Source organism: Strigops habroptila, chromosome 3, assembly GCF_004027225.2.
Source record: "Strigops habroptila isolate Jane chromosome 3, bStrHab1.2.pri, whole genome shotgun sequence".
NCBI classification, from domain to species: Eukaryota; Metazoa; Chordata; class Aves; order Psittaciformes; family Psittacidae; genus Strigops; species Strigops habroptila.
The window spans coordinates 32,281,995-32,297,884 of NC_044279.2; the positions used below are offsets into that span (position 1 = coordinate 32,281,995).

Sequence of the window (15,890 nt, forward strand, 5' to 3'; positions counted from 1 at the left end):
ACTATTTCAACATCCAAAACCTGATTTTAGTACTAAAGCACAGAACTTGCTGTGAAAACCATGGCCAAAGTGTTTTACATCAGAAAAAAAAAAGATTTAACAGGCCATATTTGAAAAAGTGATTGTGTTTGTGATCAACATCATCAATTCTATTTTGCAGCTCAAGTAAAAAGATGCCTACTGGGAGGAAAATGGGAGTGCAGTGTGGAAGGCTTCCACTGAGATGCCGTCATTTGTTAAAGCAGCTCCAGAGAAGACTGAGGCCAAATGACAGATAGTGGCTATGACCAATGTGTGCTACCTAATGGACTCAGAGGAATCAAAATTTACACTCCAGTTCAAAATAGCATTCACTTTCTCAATCTTGCTATACACCAGGTGCTTGCTATATATACATCTTAAAGCAGAAGCAGTAAGCAAAACACGCGTACAAATATTCTTCCCCTGAGGGAAAAAGCATTTTCATCATTGATGCTAGTCATCTCATTCATTTCTGAGCCGAGAAGATATTGTGATGAAATCTAAATCCTACAGAGGAAATAAAATTGGACTTCCCTAGACTGTATGTTCTGTGACACACACAAAAAAATGCATCTATCTATGAAATAGACAATAATCTGACCATTTATTTCCTGGAATTCTGTTGCACTTGGCCATTTATCTTTCCCTGTCTTTGGCTGCAGTTGGCTGTGTCACTTGGTGACACTGAGCCCCATGCATCTGGCTCTGCAACTTTATTTATTGATGGAAACACAGCTCACTGCATCAGATACACTGCTACACAACACACCATTGCCCTAAGAATTCATATTATGATTACAGAAGCACAGAATAGTTGAGGTTGGGAGGCACCTCCTGAGATAATCTACTTCAACTCCCCTGCTCAAGCAGGATCAGCCGCAGCAGGTTGCTCATATGGCTCATATGTGTCCATATGGCTTTTGAGTATTTCCATAGTAGTCCTACTTTAACTAGCGCCATAGTAGAATTGTTTTGTTAAGTTCAGATGGAATCTCAGGTGTTCCAGTTTTTGCCCATTGCTTCTTGGCCTGTAAGTGGGCACTACTGAGTCTGGATTCCTTACCTTCATTCCCCACACACTTTCAGGTATTTGAACATATTGATGAGATCCCCTCTGAGCCTTCTCTTCTCTAGGTTGAACAATCCCAGCTCTCTCAGCCACTCCTCATATGAGAGATGCACTTATCACTTAATCATTTTTAGGTTCACTCTTCCTTTCAGGGAATGCATACCTTAAAATAACCATGTGCATTATTCCTTTGTCCCAGCCAAAAGGTTGTACCCAAAGGTAAGTCCATGAAGGGCTTCTCCACAACTCTTTCATAAATTCTGAAAAGGAAGGAAAAATATAGTCCCAAGTTGTTATCATTTAATTTACTCAGAGCTGGAATATTCCAAATGTGAAAACTTCTTATAAAACAACATTTAACTTACTTATTGCAGTCCACATGTAAAATCAAGTGAGAGGCACTGATTGCTAAGGAAAGCCTGTGCCATTTATCATCTGCCAAACTGTATGGGAATACTTCTGTGTGGGAGCGATGACTGCCTGAACGATAATGCAACCTGATTTCATTTCGATGACCGCTGCTTTCCAGCTCCAGGTACCTGTACCATAAATGCATCACCATGTCATGAACCATTCTTACCAGCACAGCAACATTTTACATACGACAACTTCTCATTATCATGTAGGAGCAATTTAGAAAAGGGGAAAGACAAGTGAGGAGATACAAAGATGAAAGTAGACACTTCTCAGAAATGCACTGCATTCTTCTCAGCAACACATAATACCAGGTTCCAACTTTCATGTAAGTACACAAGATTCCAAGCCAAGAATTTTTTTACCTCTAGCAACACTATTTTCCATAACAAGATCTGATTGGAAATATAATTACCCTATTATGAATAATTGCTTTGTATCCTGAAGCACAGTAAGGGTCCTCTGAAGACAGGAATGCACAAAAGTTTTGTGATAGGGACATCATTAGCCACTGCCAACCAGGGAAGTAAGCAAGAACTGAGACTGAACACTGCGTTGTCTGGGTTCGGATGTACTTTTAACATCTCTTTTCATTTTCATAATGAAACTTCTCCAAAGAAATACAAAATCAAGAAGAGCTAATTCTTCAGCACAACTTCTATATGTATATTTATTTGTTTTGTTAAATAAGTATGTGTATTTGTGGGTGCATGTGTATATACACACATATGTATACACATGCACATATATGTATATACATGGTAAAAAAAAAACCAGCATTGCAGCTGTACCATACACCAGGTTTGCAGATTGCAAACACAAGCTTTGCTGGTGGAATTCCAGCAGATCCATTTAAAAAGCACCCCATAACCAAACTTAGTACTTAGTCAGACAGGCCTGTCTCCTGCATATCAGACCTCTTCTGAAAACAAGCTTGACAAACCAAACCATTTGCTTTCCAATTACTAAGTTTCTCATTTTAAAGTTCCCCCTTAAAAAGCTTTTAAAACAAGAAAGAAAAACAGAAATGGAGATTCTCCAATAATCACATGCAACCTACATCTAAAGTGAAAATAACATAGTATGTGGGGACGTGCACAGCTGGGAGAATGAACAACTCATTTTTGTCTATTTTTGCTGCTACATCTACAATCAGGCACGACTGGTTTGTAATCTGAGTGCACATGTGTTTTAGGGTAATGTCATTAACAGACTGTCTACATTAAAGAACAGACAGGGCAATGATTGCAGTTTTTAAGGGTGAAGATGAGACTGAATCAAATCAACTTGTACAACCATTATCCCTAGGAGAAGGTTGGGCTCACTGCACTCTCCTTCCTTCATGGTGTTTCACAGTGGAACGTACCTAGCAACAGCACAAAACCGACTATCCTTTTGCAAAACTGGCAAAGGGTAATTTCTTCTTTGTCCCCAGCATTAACAAAGCATTTAACTAGAGTCAGCAATAAATTTTATAACCTAAGATAATTTACCTCATCACAGCCTAAAAATAGGCATGGCAAGAAGTGTAAACTAATTGAAAGTCTGGCTGAAAAAAAAATAGCCAATGCTGGCAAGACATCAGTCAGCTTAATAACCTCATTCATAACTCAAGCTTCAAGGATAAAAATAAGGTCACTCTCAACCTAAAAGAGAAAGGGAACATTATGGAATCGGACTCCTCCAGCAACTTTTAAGTGTCTCCAACCAGCTGCAAACACACTTTGGAAAAAGAAAGGCAATGGATATGTTGAAACGTCAAGTCCTGGTAATTTTTACAAACTACACCAGTAGAGATACACTCAGTGCAGAAGGTTTAAAATGAATACTCATGTTGCCCCTTATGCAGGTAAGATAATGCAAACTCTGAGGATGAAGCATGGATTTCCCAATGAAAAGAAGACATAGCTGTAAAAAAATGATGAATTAAGATCTGCTAAGAGGGGATGCTGACATTCGATGAGGCTGCAGTAAGCAAGGAAATCTTCCCACACAAGGCTGGGCAAAAATTGCAGATAGTTGGAGTTTTGTTTTAACTGTGTTTAACACACTGTTTTGAGATGCACAGGCAATCTCCATTTGGTAAAATAACAAATACATCTACCTTCTAAAGGCTTGATGATCATTAGAGAAAACATGCATCAAAATGAAAAAGAAAATAATAGCCATTAGGAGAATTAAGAGAATAATTTATGTTTTACTGATAATCTGTAGAAACAACAGCAAAATGCAATTAGCAAAGCAAGTGGAACAACAGCTTAAACAATACTGCCTTCAGCTTGAACTAATGCCATTCCACTTAAACACAGGGAAGTGCAAGTGAATCCTTTTCACTTCACTTTTTACAAAATATTGTGTTTGCTCTTCCACTTTTCTAAATTTGTTTAACTGTCTGGACTTAAACAGCTCTGGCTCAGCCTTGTGAGTTTCAGAAGATGGCACAAGCCTCAGCACTGACAAACAGATACAGGCAGAAAAGCAAAGGCTGCCTGCAGTGAGGCTTCATATGCCATCTCTGAGGCTGTAACACTTGGGTACGTGCTTTCCAAAGGTATGGAAGACTTTTTGAGAAAGTAAGCCAAGCATGAACAAACACACCTGGATTTTTAAAACTCATTTATACTGGCAAAAATACTCCACACTTCTCTGTACACTCAGGATTAGTAATTTTTTGAGAGAAAAAGAAGGTGATCTTGATTCCTAAAGGAAACAATAACTGCACGGTGCTGCAGTCTTCTCCTAACCAAGAAATCTCATTACTGAAAAGTTTCAGGGGGACCTCATCAGCTGAATTGCTAGTTTCTTGTCTACACCAGCCCAGCCCACCCACTGCAAGGGAGAGCAGCGCCAAAGTTGTCCCATTTTTAATGCTATTGCTGGTTCTCCCAACAGCTCCAAGGTGCTCTTTCACACTGCAAAAGGCAAACAGCTCTTGGAGTGAAAAAGAAAATGCAATGAGAAACACAGTACAACAGCAGAACCTGCTTTCCCCTTTACCATGATCTCTGTGGTTGTTTAATCAATACAAGCCTACTTGATTTTAACTCCCCCAAAGACCACACAAATACTTTGGGTCAAACAGATTTAACTTCGCAGGGAGATGATACGTGTTTAGGTTTACTATGTGTGACATACAGACAAGAAAATACCAACCTGAAAAAAAGGGTTATTACTCTCTGTAAATTACTTTGTGCATGCAGTCATTGCAAAGCTAAAAGCCAAGGCCACCAAAAGATCAGATGCCCTGCTTGGAAACTAGCAAGCCAGAGATGCCTTATGTACTAAGTCTGAGCCTATCTTCCTAAGAAGAAATTTGCCTCAAACGCCCCAGAGGAATTAAGAGACAGAAAGCAGTGATGTTTCCTCTGCTGCCCAGCACTATTGTAACTGCTGGATAAGAGCTGAGAGTCAGCAGGTCAGGATGTACAGTAAAAAGCTGGAGAATTAGGAGTTGAAACACCAGGCGGTCCTAGTGTACCTACTAGAGGTATTTGAGAAGAGGAAGGTATGGCCCTTCCAGCTAACAGCCAGTTATCAGCCAGTGTTGGTAACACTAAGTCTTTGATGGCTCACTCGTTCATTTGGCATCCCTGCTCACGCAGCAAATGCACAGTGCAGCTGTCCACTCTTACTCCAGGCAACTAATAATTTCAACTTCTACCTACAGCATGTAGACAAATATTTTAGAAGCTAAAGGCAAGATATCATGTTTGCTGCTTATGAATTTATTACAGGGGGGATTTTAAACTTTTACAACTCACATTTATAGGTATAGTGTTAAGAGAGTCCTTCATCACTTTGATCTACACTAAGAAAAGGAAAACCAATAAAATTAAAGAAGAGCATGTACTGAAGAAAAAAAATCAAAATCTTTAACTCCATTACTTATAAAAATCTTTATCTGAAGATTTTTAATACCAAAGTCCTGGCTTTTTGTTAGGCACAATTACATAAAACATTTAAAATAAAAAAAAAAAAAAAAAAAAGATCCTATTCAGTAGACCCTATTTATTGTAAACTATGGCTACAATAGCAGTAAGCAGTTCTGCTGGGTGTAGATTATGAAGATGTAAAAGCAATTCACACGACGCAGGAGCACATTACCACATTCAGTAATGTGTTATTTGCTATTTTCCATGGTATGAAGACTGGGCTGTCAGCACAAGCCTTATTTTTGTGTTTAGAGGTAACACTTTAAGTGTTCTGAAACATTAACTAGGAATTTTTACTGCTTGGTGCATTCCCTAGAACAATACAACATCAAAATCTCCCAATGGATTTTAAATGCCAAGTGGCAACTGCACTATACCTGTGAAAACCTAACCCCCACCTCTCATTTACACTACTGCTTGGCCTTCACTGGCTTTGCCCTTTTCCCTGACTATTTAGAGCTCTACACAGGCAAGACATGACTGGCGGTTTTGCCAGGGAGTGATAAATAATGGTCTTTACTGTTCTGTATAAATTAGTAGCACCCAGTGCAAATGCACAGTGGGCAGGAAAGCCACCATTTCAGTTTCTGTCCCTTTCTTTCACTGAGTAGTTTTAGAGGCAGAATTTTCTGACATAGATTTTTTTTTTTTTTTTCCAAAAATGCTGATCCATTCATTAAAACCAAACCTTTTGATAGAAGCAAACATTCTTGCAGCAAGGCTTGTAGGATCCCAGATGAAATGCTTGTTAAAATGAGAGACAGAGAGAGCAAACTTAAGACACTCTGAAAGACTCTCAAACACTCTTTAATCCTGCAGTTATTACCTATTTGAAAGCAGAAGTTGCAAGTGAAGAGAGATCGAAATCAGAAGAGGGTATTCCCCATATCAAAACAGAGTGCACAAACAACGGGACAGAAAGACCAGTCTTCCAGGTGAACCTGATAAGGCTCTTCCATTACATAGAATTAATCTATCAAAAAGATTAAGGTAGGTACAAGAACAACCTAAATTCAGCAAGTTGAGATCAAGTCCTCTGCCATTCCTAATAAACAAAGCCAGCAAGGTCCACTCCCTGGCCTTGAAGACAAATATTAACAGTGGTGCTCCACTACAACTCACATCCATATGGGTGCTCTCTCCCACTTTTTCCCTGAAATGGGTGGGTTTTTCCACACTACCTGTTGGAAACAGTCCCTGGCCAATGCTGCTCCACAAACCATGCCCTGACATCATCTGCAAGGGTGCTAAAAGCATGCCAAGGAAGATGCTAACAGTTATGCAGAATGGACAACTGCAGGCCAGTGCTCCAGCCTGGGCACTGTTTGGTTTACTGGCTTAGCCCTGGCCAGGCACCGCCAACAAAGCTTTTTACTGCACTGAGTGGGGAGGGGAAGAGAGAATGACGCTGCTCAAGACACTTGTCTCAGACGGAAAAGAATCAAGTTCAAGTCCCTCTCCAAATCAGGCAGAACAGAGATCAACACTGCAAGGAAAATGCCTCTGAAGCACCCCAGCCAGCGAGCTATTGATCATTGGCATTTACATCTCTTCTGCTGTTTATTTTCTTTCACCACAAAAAAGGTCAACTGCTTCAGCTTTGCTTCAGCACAACACTGCTCATTGCACTGGATAGCTATGGAGGACAAGTGGGGAGGAGGAAGGTGCATTCCTGATAAGCACAGGAGGCAGAGCTGGGACACCAAAAAACAGCACAGAGTGGTTTAAAAAGCAGAAATAAGCTACTACTACTTTTGGCAGAGGGAACAGCCATGTACAGCTTTAACTTCTAAAAATTAACCCCATGTTATTCTTGCCTAACGTCTGCTCTGCAAGTTATTGATGGGAGATCTCCCTCAAACAAACCCAACATAACTTGACAGTATTGGCTTAAGTGGTAGATATTGGAAGTTATTCTCAGTGTAATGCTTTTGCAGCAGATTTTGTGGTGTCTGAGAGGACACTTCACACTACAGGCCAGAAATACAGACACTCATATATCAAAAGCCATCCCACCTCTATCTTAATGTAATGGTCAAGTGACAGAATGAACACCTCTGCCAACTTATCTCCCTGTACACCTAAATCAGTAAGAAAGAAATCATCACAGATAATTTCCTCCTAGATACTGAAAGAGGTCCGAAACTGCTGCGCAGTGCAGCCCATTTGACAGCAGATAACCACAAGACACCAACAGCTGTGAAAGAAAGTGCTAAGTAAGGCAGAAATTTAATAAATTAGTAGAGATACACAATTAAGTGTAGCGAATGTCTGTCCATAATATTCTATTGATTTCAGTATTCTGTTTCAAGATATAAAAAGCATTAACTGAAGGAAAAAAATGGTTAAACTACAATCCAGTGATTTCATCCTTTAAGAGCCCTAATACACAGTATCTCAAGAGATATGAATATAACATTAGTTGCATAAAGCTATCTAACCACAAAGGGAGGAAAAGCTTTATTACATCTCTCCACTGTTGCCAATTAAATGAAAATATATGATGGAATAGTGAGACCTAACATATATTATAACCCCCTCACAGATTAAAATCATATCTCTGCTGATTCTTCCATCAAGAAAAAAGTGACACAAATTCGGAAGTGAAATGGAGAGGATAATACAGCTTAAACTGAAGGCTGAGAGCAAGCACACAGCAATCAGCATTTAACAGTGCTTCCACTTGACCTAAGGCATCGTTCAAAATATTTATCTTGTAATTGTAAAGAACAATATATTTTAGGCAGGGCACTCTATGTGGTAAAGGTGATGCTCTCAAGATAAGAAAACATTTGTAACTTCTACCTTTCAGACATATGCCATACATAAATCTGCCCAGAAAGATGCAGAAACTCATCTGAAGGGTTACTGATGGGCAATATGGATTCCCTGACACCAAAAGAGTTTTCTTGAAAGGATCACCTCGAAGGTATACTGAAAGCTACCACTGCCTGAACTCCTTGGCCACTCTAGTCAGTGGGGAAAAAAGCAATCTCTGAAGAAGAATATGAGTAAATTAGAAAGGGATAGTAACAGGTATCATTTCAGATTCATTCACTGTAAGATCATTTTTAATAGATCTGATCATATTAAATACTAGAGAAAAAGGATATTCATCATAAAAGGAGAAGACGACTTTGCTACTCAACTAGGAAAAGGAAAAAAATCATTTAATAGAGTAGAAAAAGATTACTACGTCTGCAGAAAATCCTTTCAGGAACTTTTTGTGGTGACAGCAACAGCCCAACCTCAGCAAATGCCCAAGCCTCAGATTTACACAGAGAACTTGTCTATCTCTCTGATAGCCTGGGGACAGTATTCACTATATGACATTAGAGGGGAAACTTCGGGAGAGCAGTTCTGTCAACTTCTTAAGACTCAAGGCCTTAAGTAGTTGCATGACCGTATTTCAGTGGAAGTATTCATTTTTTAATGCTCCTCACATGAGAACCAGCAAAAAAGAACAAAACAAACACAGAACAAAAAAAGCCCATAGAACTAGACAACAAAGACTAAATCAGTAAACTCTGATTCATGTAAACTATTTTAAGCATACAATTTTAAAGAAAACTACAGAACTTAAAAAGTACCTGCCATTTAGGAAATGTCCTCAGTTGTTGTAAATTAGCATATCTGCACCAAAGTCCCCAGGCCCATCCAAAGAGAGGATGAGTTTTTACTCTGATTTATTTTCAAAAACGCATAAATATTTCCCAAGCCACTGAATAAGTGAACATACCTTTTTCCACTTTTAAACAAACATGTTGATTTTCTTGTACCCTACAAATCTTTACCCGAGAACCATTAGTTGTTATGAAATGTCTGTAAAGTAAAACATGTGAGAAGTTACCAGTGTGATAACTGGTTATATTTTTCATTAACTGCCACCTCCAGCCTTCCTTAACACCATTCCACTCCTCACTGCAGAAAGTCAGAGCTAGTACTGACTTCCAGAACTTAAGAATACAGTCAGGTGTGATTCTATCCCATGAGGCAGCAGCTAATTAGTAGCACGACTTTCTGACATCAGAGAAGCTACTCAAAGCTAAAGCTGATGCAAAAGAATGGAGTCAGGTCTGACATTGCTACTTCTGCTACCAACTATGATGACTGCTGTGACAGGGAGTTGCGTAAGAAATAAAGGACTGTTACAGGCAAGTCCTTGGTCAGAAGTCAGCAAGGTCAGAGAGACGGAAATCCAGCACTGAAGAAGCAGTTATTTAATGTAACGCATCCAAGTGCTTCTTTTTAACTACATTCTCGTCTTTATTGTCATTCATCATAAAAGAAAATTAAAGCCATAGGAGATACTACAGAAGACTCTAGAGATGCTAGACTAATTCCAGTATTATCCACACCTAAGTCAGCCCTCATTTTAACACAGTTAAATTGATCAAACACTGTGGTGGCACACAGACATCCTTCTGTACATCCTGGCACAGAATAGACCAGAATGCGTTCATTAAAAACTTAAAAGCACATTTAATTTAATAGCTGCAAGTTCTTTCTGGCCATGCTTGTTGAGACTGGTTTTACGCCTGCTGAAGATAATGAAGATTTTCCCTGACTGTAAGGGGATCAGATTAGACCTAACATTTTTAAAGCACATTCTTCAAGTTTCTTTTTAAATAGGTTACCTAATATTCTCCCAAAGCAAGCAATGAAATACTCACAAGTAGATTGATCTTTAGCTGCCTCACCCAAAGCTGAGTGACTATTTGCCCAAATCACCTAGAAGGCATTTTTTCTTCTTCCTTTTTGATTACCCAAAGGCTTACAAGGAGATCCCTAAAACCACCATAAAGCACACATTCCTATAGAAAAATTGTAAACACTAGGCATTATTTAAGAGGACATAGTAAGACTAAGAGGTCACAGTGGCTAAAGTTGTGGTAGGAGGGGGTTTTTTCAGCAAGATATGAACTGGGTACTAGCTTCATTTTTCATACCTCTAACATTATAACATTAGAGTACTAAGAGTTTCCACAGTTAAAAGAAAAGGGGCCTCAAAAACTCTCATCAATGCCACATAATTATACATTCAGCTAAAATACCTATACACATAAAGAGACCTCCTGATTTCAGCTATAAACCCTGACAAATGTTTTCCATTGCAGTTAGTTCAAATTCCAATATGCAGATAAACAAAGATGGTGAAAATGTAACAATAAAACCTGCAAATATTTAAGGTATGAAAGAAATTTCTTGAAAAAGTCCCAATGTCATCAATATATTGTTAAAAATATCTAATCGCCCAGCTCTAAGAATATACCAATATAAAACAATAGGATTTTCAGAGTCCTGTGTGTCACCCTTTTACAAACGTATTATATATGGGCATAGGCAGATGACATGATGAACCAGATTCAAATGATATAAGCAGCATTATGTTTGTTCAGCCACGTGACCTGGACACCAGGCACTGTTCTAACCTTTTCTTTTCTTTGCTGCTGCTGGATAGAAAAAATTCAATGCATTCTTGTTTGCATAAGCCCAGTAGTGGGTCTACTTGCCCAGCTTTACTCACATCGAGAATTACTTTCCCAAACAATATCTCACATTCTTCTGCAACCCTACAATGAAAGTTTGTTGCACATTATTTTTTGTAATTTTATCACTCTTCATGTTCATTAAGTGGCAAGTGTTTTCTCCCAGTTCACCACCCTCCAACTTAATGTTTGTCGAGTTTTGTCCAGTTATACACTAGACATTTTTCTGATCTTCTACAGCATGTCTCTTTCCATATGCCATTTTGGGGGCCAGGAAAGGTTTTCTAGCAAACATTGCCTTCTTTCAAAAAGCCTATGCTTATTCTCTTCTCCAAAGTCTGAGAGTTTCACATTGGTGACCTATTTGCCCACCTCTGCAGCTATTTTGGCACACAAAGGTTTCATCTTTAATTTTGGTATTTCAAATATAGTTGCATTAGCCCTAGCAATATCCCAACCAATCTATGTTCATCCTTCAAACATAGGAACAGGCTTTGTCAGGGCACAGCTACTCTGCAGACTACCCTCTCATTTGAGACAGAATAAACTTTTATATCTGGGGTGATTTGCACATACAGTGGTACAGTCTGAGTTTGAATGCCTCTGCCCAATACAGCTGCCCAATTCTGCCCCTTGCAAATTTCTCACTCCTGCAGACAAGAATTAGGTAACAGTTAAAAGAGAAGCCCCATGGTTCTTCTATGGCATAACATCTGTAAACACCATCCAAGAGGCATTCAACCACCCCCTTGCAACACTTCAAGATCTTTATACAAAGTGTGCATATAATGATTCTTGGGAATGTTTTCCCTTTTCTCTTCTTCTTCTTGTTTGTTTTGTGTTGTTTGCTTTTTTTAAATAGGTGAATTGCAGAAGATGGGGCCTCTGGGAAATAGAAAAAAAGTAGAATCGGAGCATCTTCCAGCACAAAATAATTGTCACTATGCCTGCTAATGAAAACTTGTACAGTCATGTAAAAAAACAGCCATTTTGCTTCGCTTGAACATCTGTCTTCACTTTTTTTTTTTTTTGCTATTTTGTATTGAGACCATCATCAAGAATTATTGGATTTTACATGGGAAAATAAAAAGGACTATGAACCTCAAGCAGAGATCATCTGTTGCTCGTGATAATGCTTGCTTAGAAAGTGCACATTTTAAAACCCCTTTTTATTCTGTCACAGAATCATAGGGCAGTTATCTTTAATAGCTATTACTCAGACAGATATATAAAGAATACCTTATTTCTCCAGCAGTTGTTATCGTATCAAAGGGATAATCCTCAAGTGCTCCATGTTATTCACTTTAGTTTTTTGACAACATTTTGAGTAAAGTGCTCTCCCGTTCATGGGAGCTGTAAGCCCAGAAATGGAGGATTTTTTGCTTTTTTTTAAACTGCTTGCAGTGTTACATACCAAGTGGTGAAGAGGTGGATGTACAGGGCCAGGCTTTGTGAATCAGCATAGCTATATTGACATGACAGTTTTACACCAGCTGAGCATCTGGTCCTTATGCTTATGAATGACAAGAGAGAACTGGCTTTTCATGCCCTCGGTGGCAAGAGACATTTAAAGAGAACAGCTGTTCCACTCTCCCTTCACTGATTTCAACTTCTGAATTTTTATGAATCTGCATAATATGCCTACCCAAACACTATAAATATTTGCAAATGACCTGTTACACAACAATTTTGCTCTAATTTATGTTCAGTTTTTGACTGCATTAATACACATACTTTCCTTAACTAGCATACAGGTAGCATTACTTACCTGTGATCTAAATGATGAATAGAGAGAATAACCCCTGAATTCAAATGGGCTTGTTTTAAGGTCACCAGGATTGTGAATTCATATTTATTTCTTAATTTCTGAAAAAAGATTTCAGCTGTTTCCGGAGATGCCTTGACACTTCTTGAGGTATCTGGGGGGGGGAGGGAAGAAACAGAAAAAACACTCATATAAAATCTTGTTTTACTTTACATCCTCAACTGAAAGAGCTTACAAAATAACAAGCTGCCTCCGAGGAGCACAACTGAACAGACAGGAAAAAGCAGGGACCAAAGTATTTTAAACAATCAGTGGAAGCCATTCCAATGAAAGAGAACACATTTTCTAGGACACCTAGAAAATTCTATTCGGGGTATGGGTGGGTTGTTTTGTTTTTAACACAGGGTGATAACCCTTCTACTTTCTCCATGGATGGCCAGATGGTACCTTTAATATCTCGTCCAAAATGTGGACTGAGTGACAACATTGGGTATGAACTTAAGCTGTGAAGCTTGACCTGGGCAACTTCTTAATGACTTCTACAAAAATGTTATGCTTAATAGCTGTGCACGGCTAATTGGAGGGGGGGAGGAATTAAAAAAAAGAGCAGCATCTCTTGGGGGACACAATTTACTCAGCTTCAAGTAATAGTTATAAATTTACTTAAAACCTCACCATCATTAAAAATACATTGTTGCTAATTAATCACTATATACTCCAGTTGCGCAGCACATTCTTGCTGCTTCTTGCACAGGATGTCATGAACATTTGTTAGAGTAATTGCACACACACAATAAAGATTTTGCTTTTAAAAACCCACATACAACCAAGACTTGAAGCAATGTTTCTGCTGAACTTGCGCGGAACATGCATAAAAAATAAGAAGGCCCAGCCTTAAGCCCTCTAGAGAGATAATTTAAAAAATAAGATGTCAAATGCTAGAGAAACAATTCCCAAGGTTTTCCATAGTACATTATACTAGAAAAAAATAATATATTTTTTTAATGCACAAAGTCAATTCATTAGCATGCGTAATCAACTGTGTAAGAACTAAATCAATTCACAAGCTTCTTGTCATTGCAATTTGACCATCGTGCTCTAACTCAGGGACACTAATTCAGGGACAGCAATGGCAGTAGAGAGCTGACTGCACTAGATTTTCTGCAAGGTGATTTTCTTTTGGCAGTGCTGGACACTGAACTCTCAAGTAAGCTTACACCACTGTTCTTAAAAACAGGTTTACTTTTTAAGCTCTACCTATGAAGACACTACTCTGCATTAACAGCAAAGAGTTTACTGTGGTTCATGGACCAGGACTATTTTTTAATATGCATTTAAGAAATTAAACAACCTGTGCAACCCTGAAGTCCCAACGAAGGTCCTGCACACTGTCACACGAGGCTGAACTCAAGTAATTTTTGATGAAAATTCTACCAAATACCTATGATATTCTCATTAGCAACTGACGAAAGAAAGTATATGCACCCCCAACATTATACAAGGCAAATTCCAGTCACACATACTTATTTAGCTTGCCCTCCTACATGCACTTTTTTTCTAACTGGAGCTATTGGGATGCAAACACTGCACTACAGATGGCCTGTTCTTTAGCAAGGAAACAAACCCTTGCCATCATGTGGAGCTCTCCAGAGCCCTCCCAGTCCTCACTGCTTCACTGAGAGAAGCAGGGGAAACGCAGAGCTGCCTCTAAACCCTCAAGAGAGGAACCTTTTTTGAGATTTACTCATGTCACCCCTGTGACACGGTAGGATGAGAGTTTTCCATCCTTTTATCTATAAAACCTTATCTGGATACCCTATAATCATTCACCATGGCCTTAGACTATCTTCTTGTATACAGACAATAGCATCAAGACCTGATAAGATCATGCTGGAAGCTTATCTATAAAGATTATTGTCACATTAACTGCTAGAGCATTAAACTGCCTAAACACATGGCCATTCCGGTTTGGTATTGCAAATAAGTCAGTTCATATTTGCTGTACCAAAAAAGCTACACAGCCTTCTGAATTATTACTACTCTGATGAAGCACAGCACCATTTGCTCAGGGCAGGCACCAGGTGGATTTCTTAAAGAAAGACAACTGAAGGGTCCTTGATCCATTAGATCCATTCTTTTTACACTAACACAACAGTGCAAATCCTTCATTCCAATTGCCTTTGAACACCAGTGGTAGGTGCTTGACAGATCACCAGCTGTGCTCAATAAATACTGATTCAGGCTTGTTCTTGACATTTGGCTTCTAGTAATCATTTTAAGACCAGAGGAAAACACTTTACTGGAACTGGACTTCTTCCATAATAGCTTGGAAAATCAGACTGGTATATCTCAGCTAATAATTTGTGATTTCTCAACAGTTACATAAAAATCTCATACTGTGAACATTTCTAATACACAAAACCAAAGGCATAAATATTTTCATATTAGAGGGCAAAAATAAGGAGAGAACTATTAGTTTGAATGAGAAATGTGTCTCTAGCCATGATACCTGCATATTGCGTTTACTTTCCTAGAACCCTGTATGTGTTCGGCTTGACCACACCACAGCAACTCACAAATCCACAGTGTTAAGACTCCATCTGTATAGACGAATGAAGTTCAAAGTGACAATGAAAGAAAGAAAAAATACAAACTCAAAGCACATTGCACTCCTTGTTCAGGTCAAAGTTTATAGCATGGAAATGCCTTTAGAAGGAATAACCGTCACATGATAACACATGAGGCTGGTTCGAGGCATTCAATTTAGCAAAAGTACTGAAAAAAAATACAACAGACTGAGGGAAAGAGGCTGGAAGAAGAGAGAATTAATTCAGGCCATTGTTGGCAATGATAACAATTTACAAGGACACAGACAAACAGCAGGTGCTGTTTGAGCCCAGCCGGTAACTCAGAACCATACAGCCGCTCGCTCACTCCCCCCCCGCTTCTTCCTCCCCCCACTCCCGGAGGGATGGGGAGGAGAATGGGAAGAATGTAACTCCCACGGGTTGAGATAAGAGCAGTCCCGCAACTAAGGTATAATACAAAACCACTACTGCTACCACCAATGATAATAACGATTAGTGAAATAACAAGGGGAGAGGATACAATTGCTCACCACCCGCCGACCGATACCCAGCCCGACCCGAGCAGTGATCTGGGCCTTCCGGGTAACTCCCCCCGGTTTATATACTGGGCAT

General features: G+C 39.1%; 1 protein-coding gene across 1 annotated transcript in view; it reads right to left on the reverse strand.

Annotated features, from left to right (window-relative positions):
• NELL2 (neural EGFL like 2) overlaps window positions 1–15,890 on the reverse strand; it is a 151,150-nt gene that overhangs the window by 116,937 nt on the left and 18,323 nt on the right. Inside the window, exons 3-5 of the mRNA XM_030478890.1 lie at window positions 12,694–12,844; window positions 1,456–1,629; window positions 1,254–1,350 (exon numbers count right to left, since the gene is read on the reverse strand). Of these exons, the coding sequence (XP_030334750.1) occupies window positions 1,254–1,350; window positions 1,456–1,629; window positions 12,694–12,844 (422 nt within the window). The remainder of the gene's footprint in view (window positions 1–1,253; window positions 1,351–1,455; window positions 1,630–12,693; window positions 12,845–15,890) is intronic.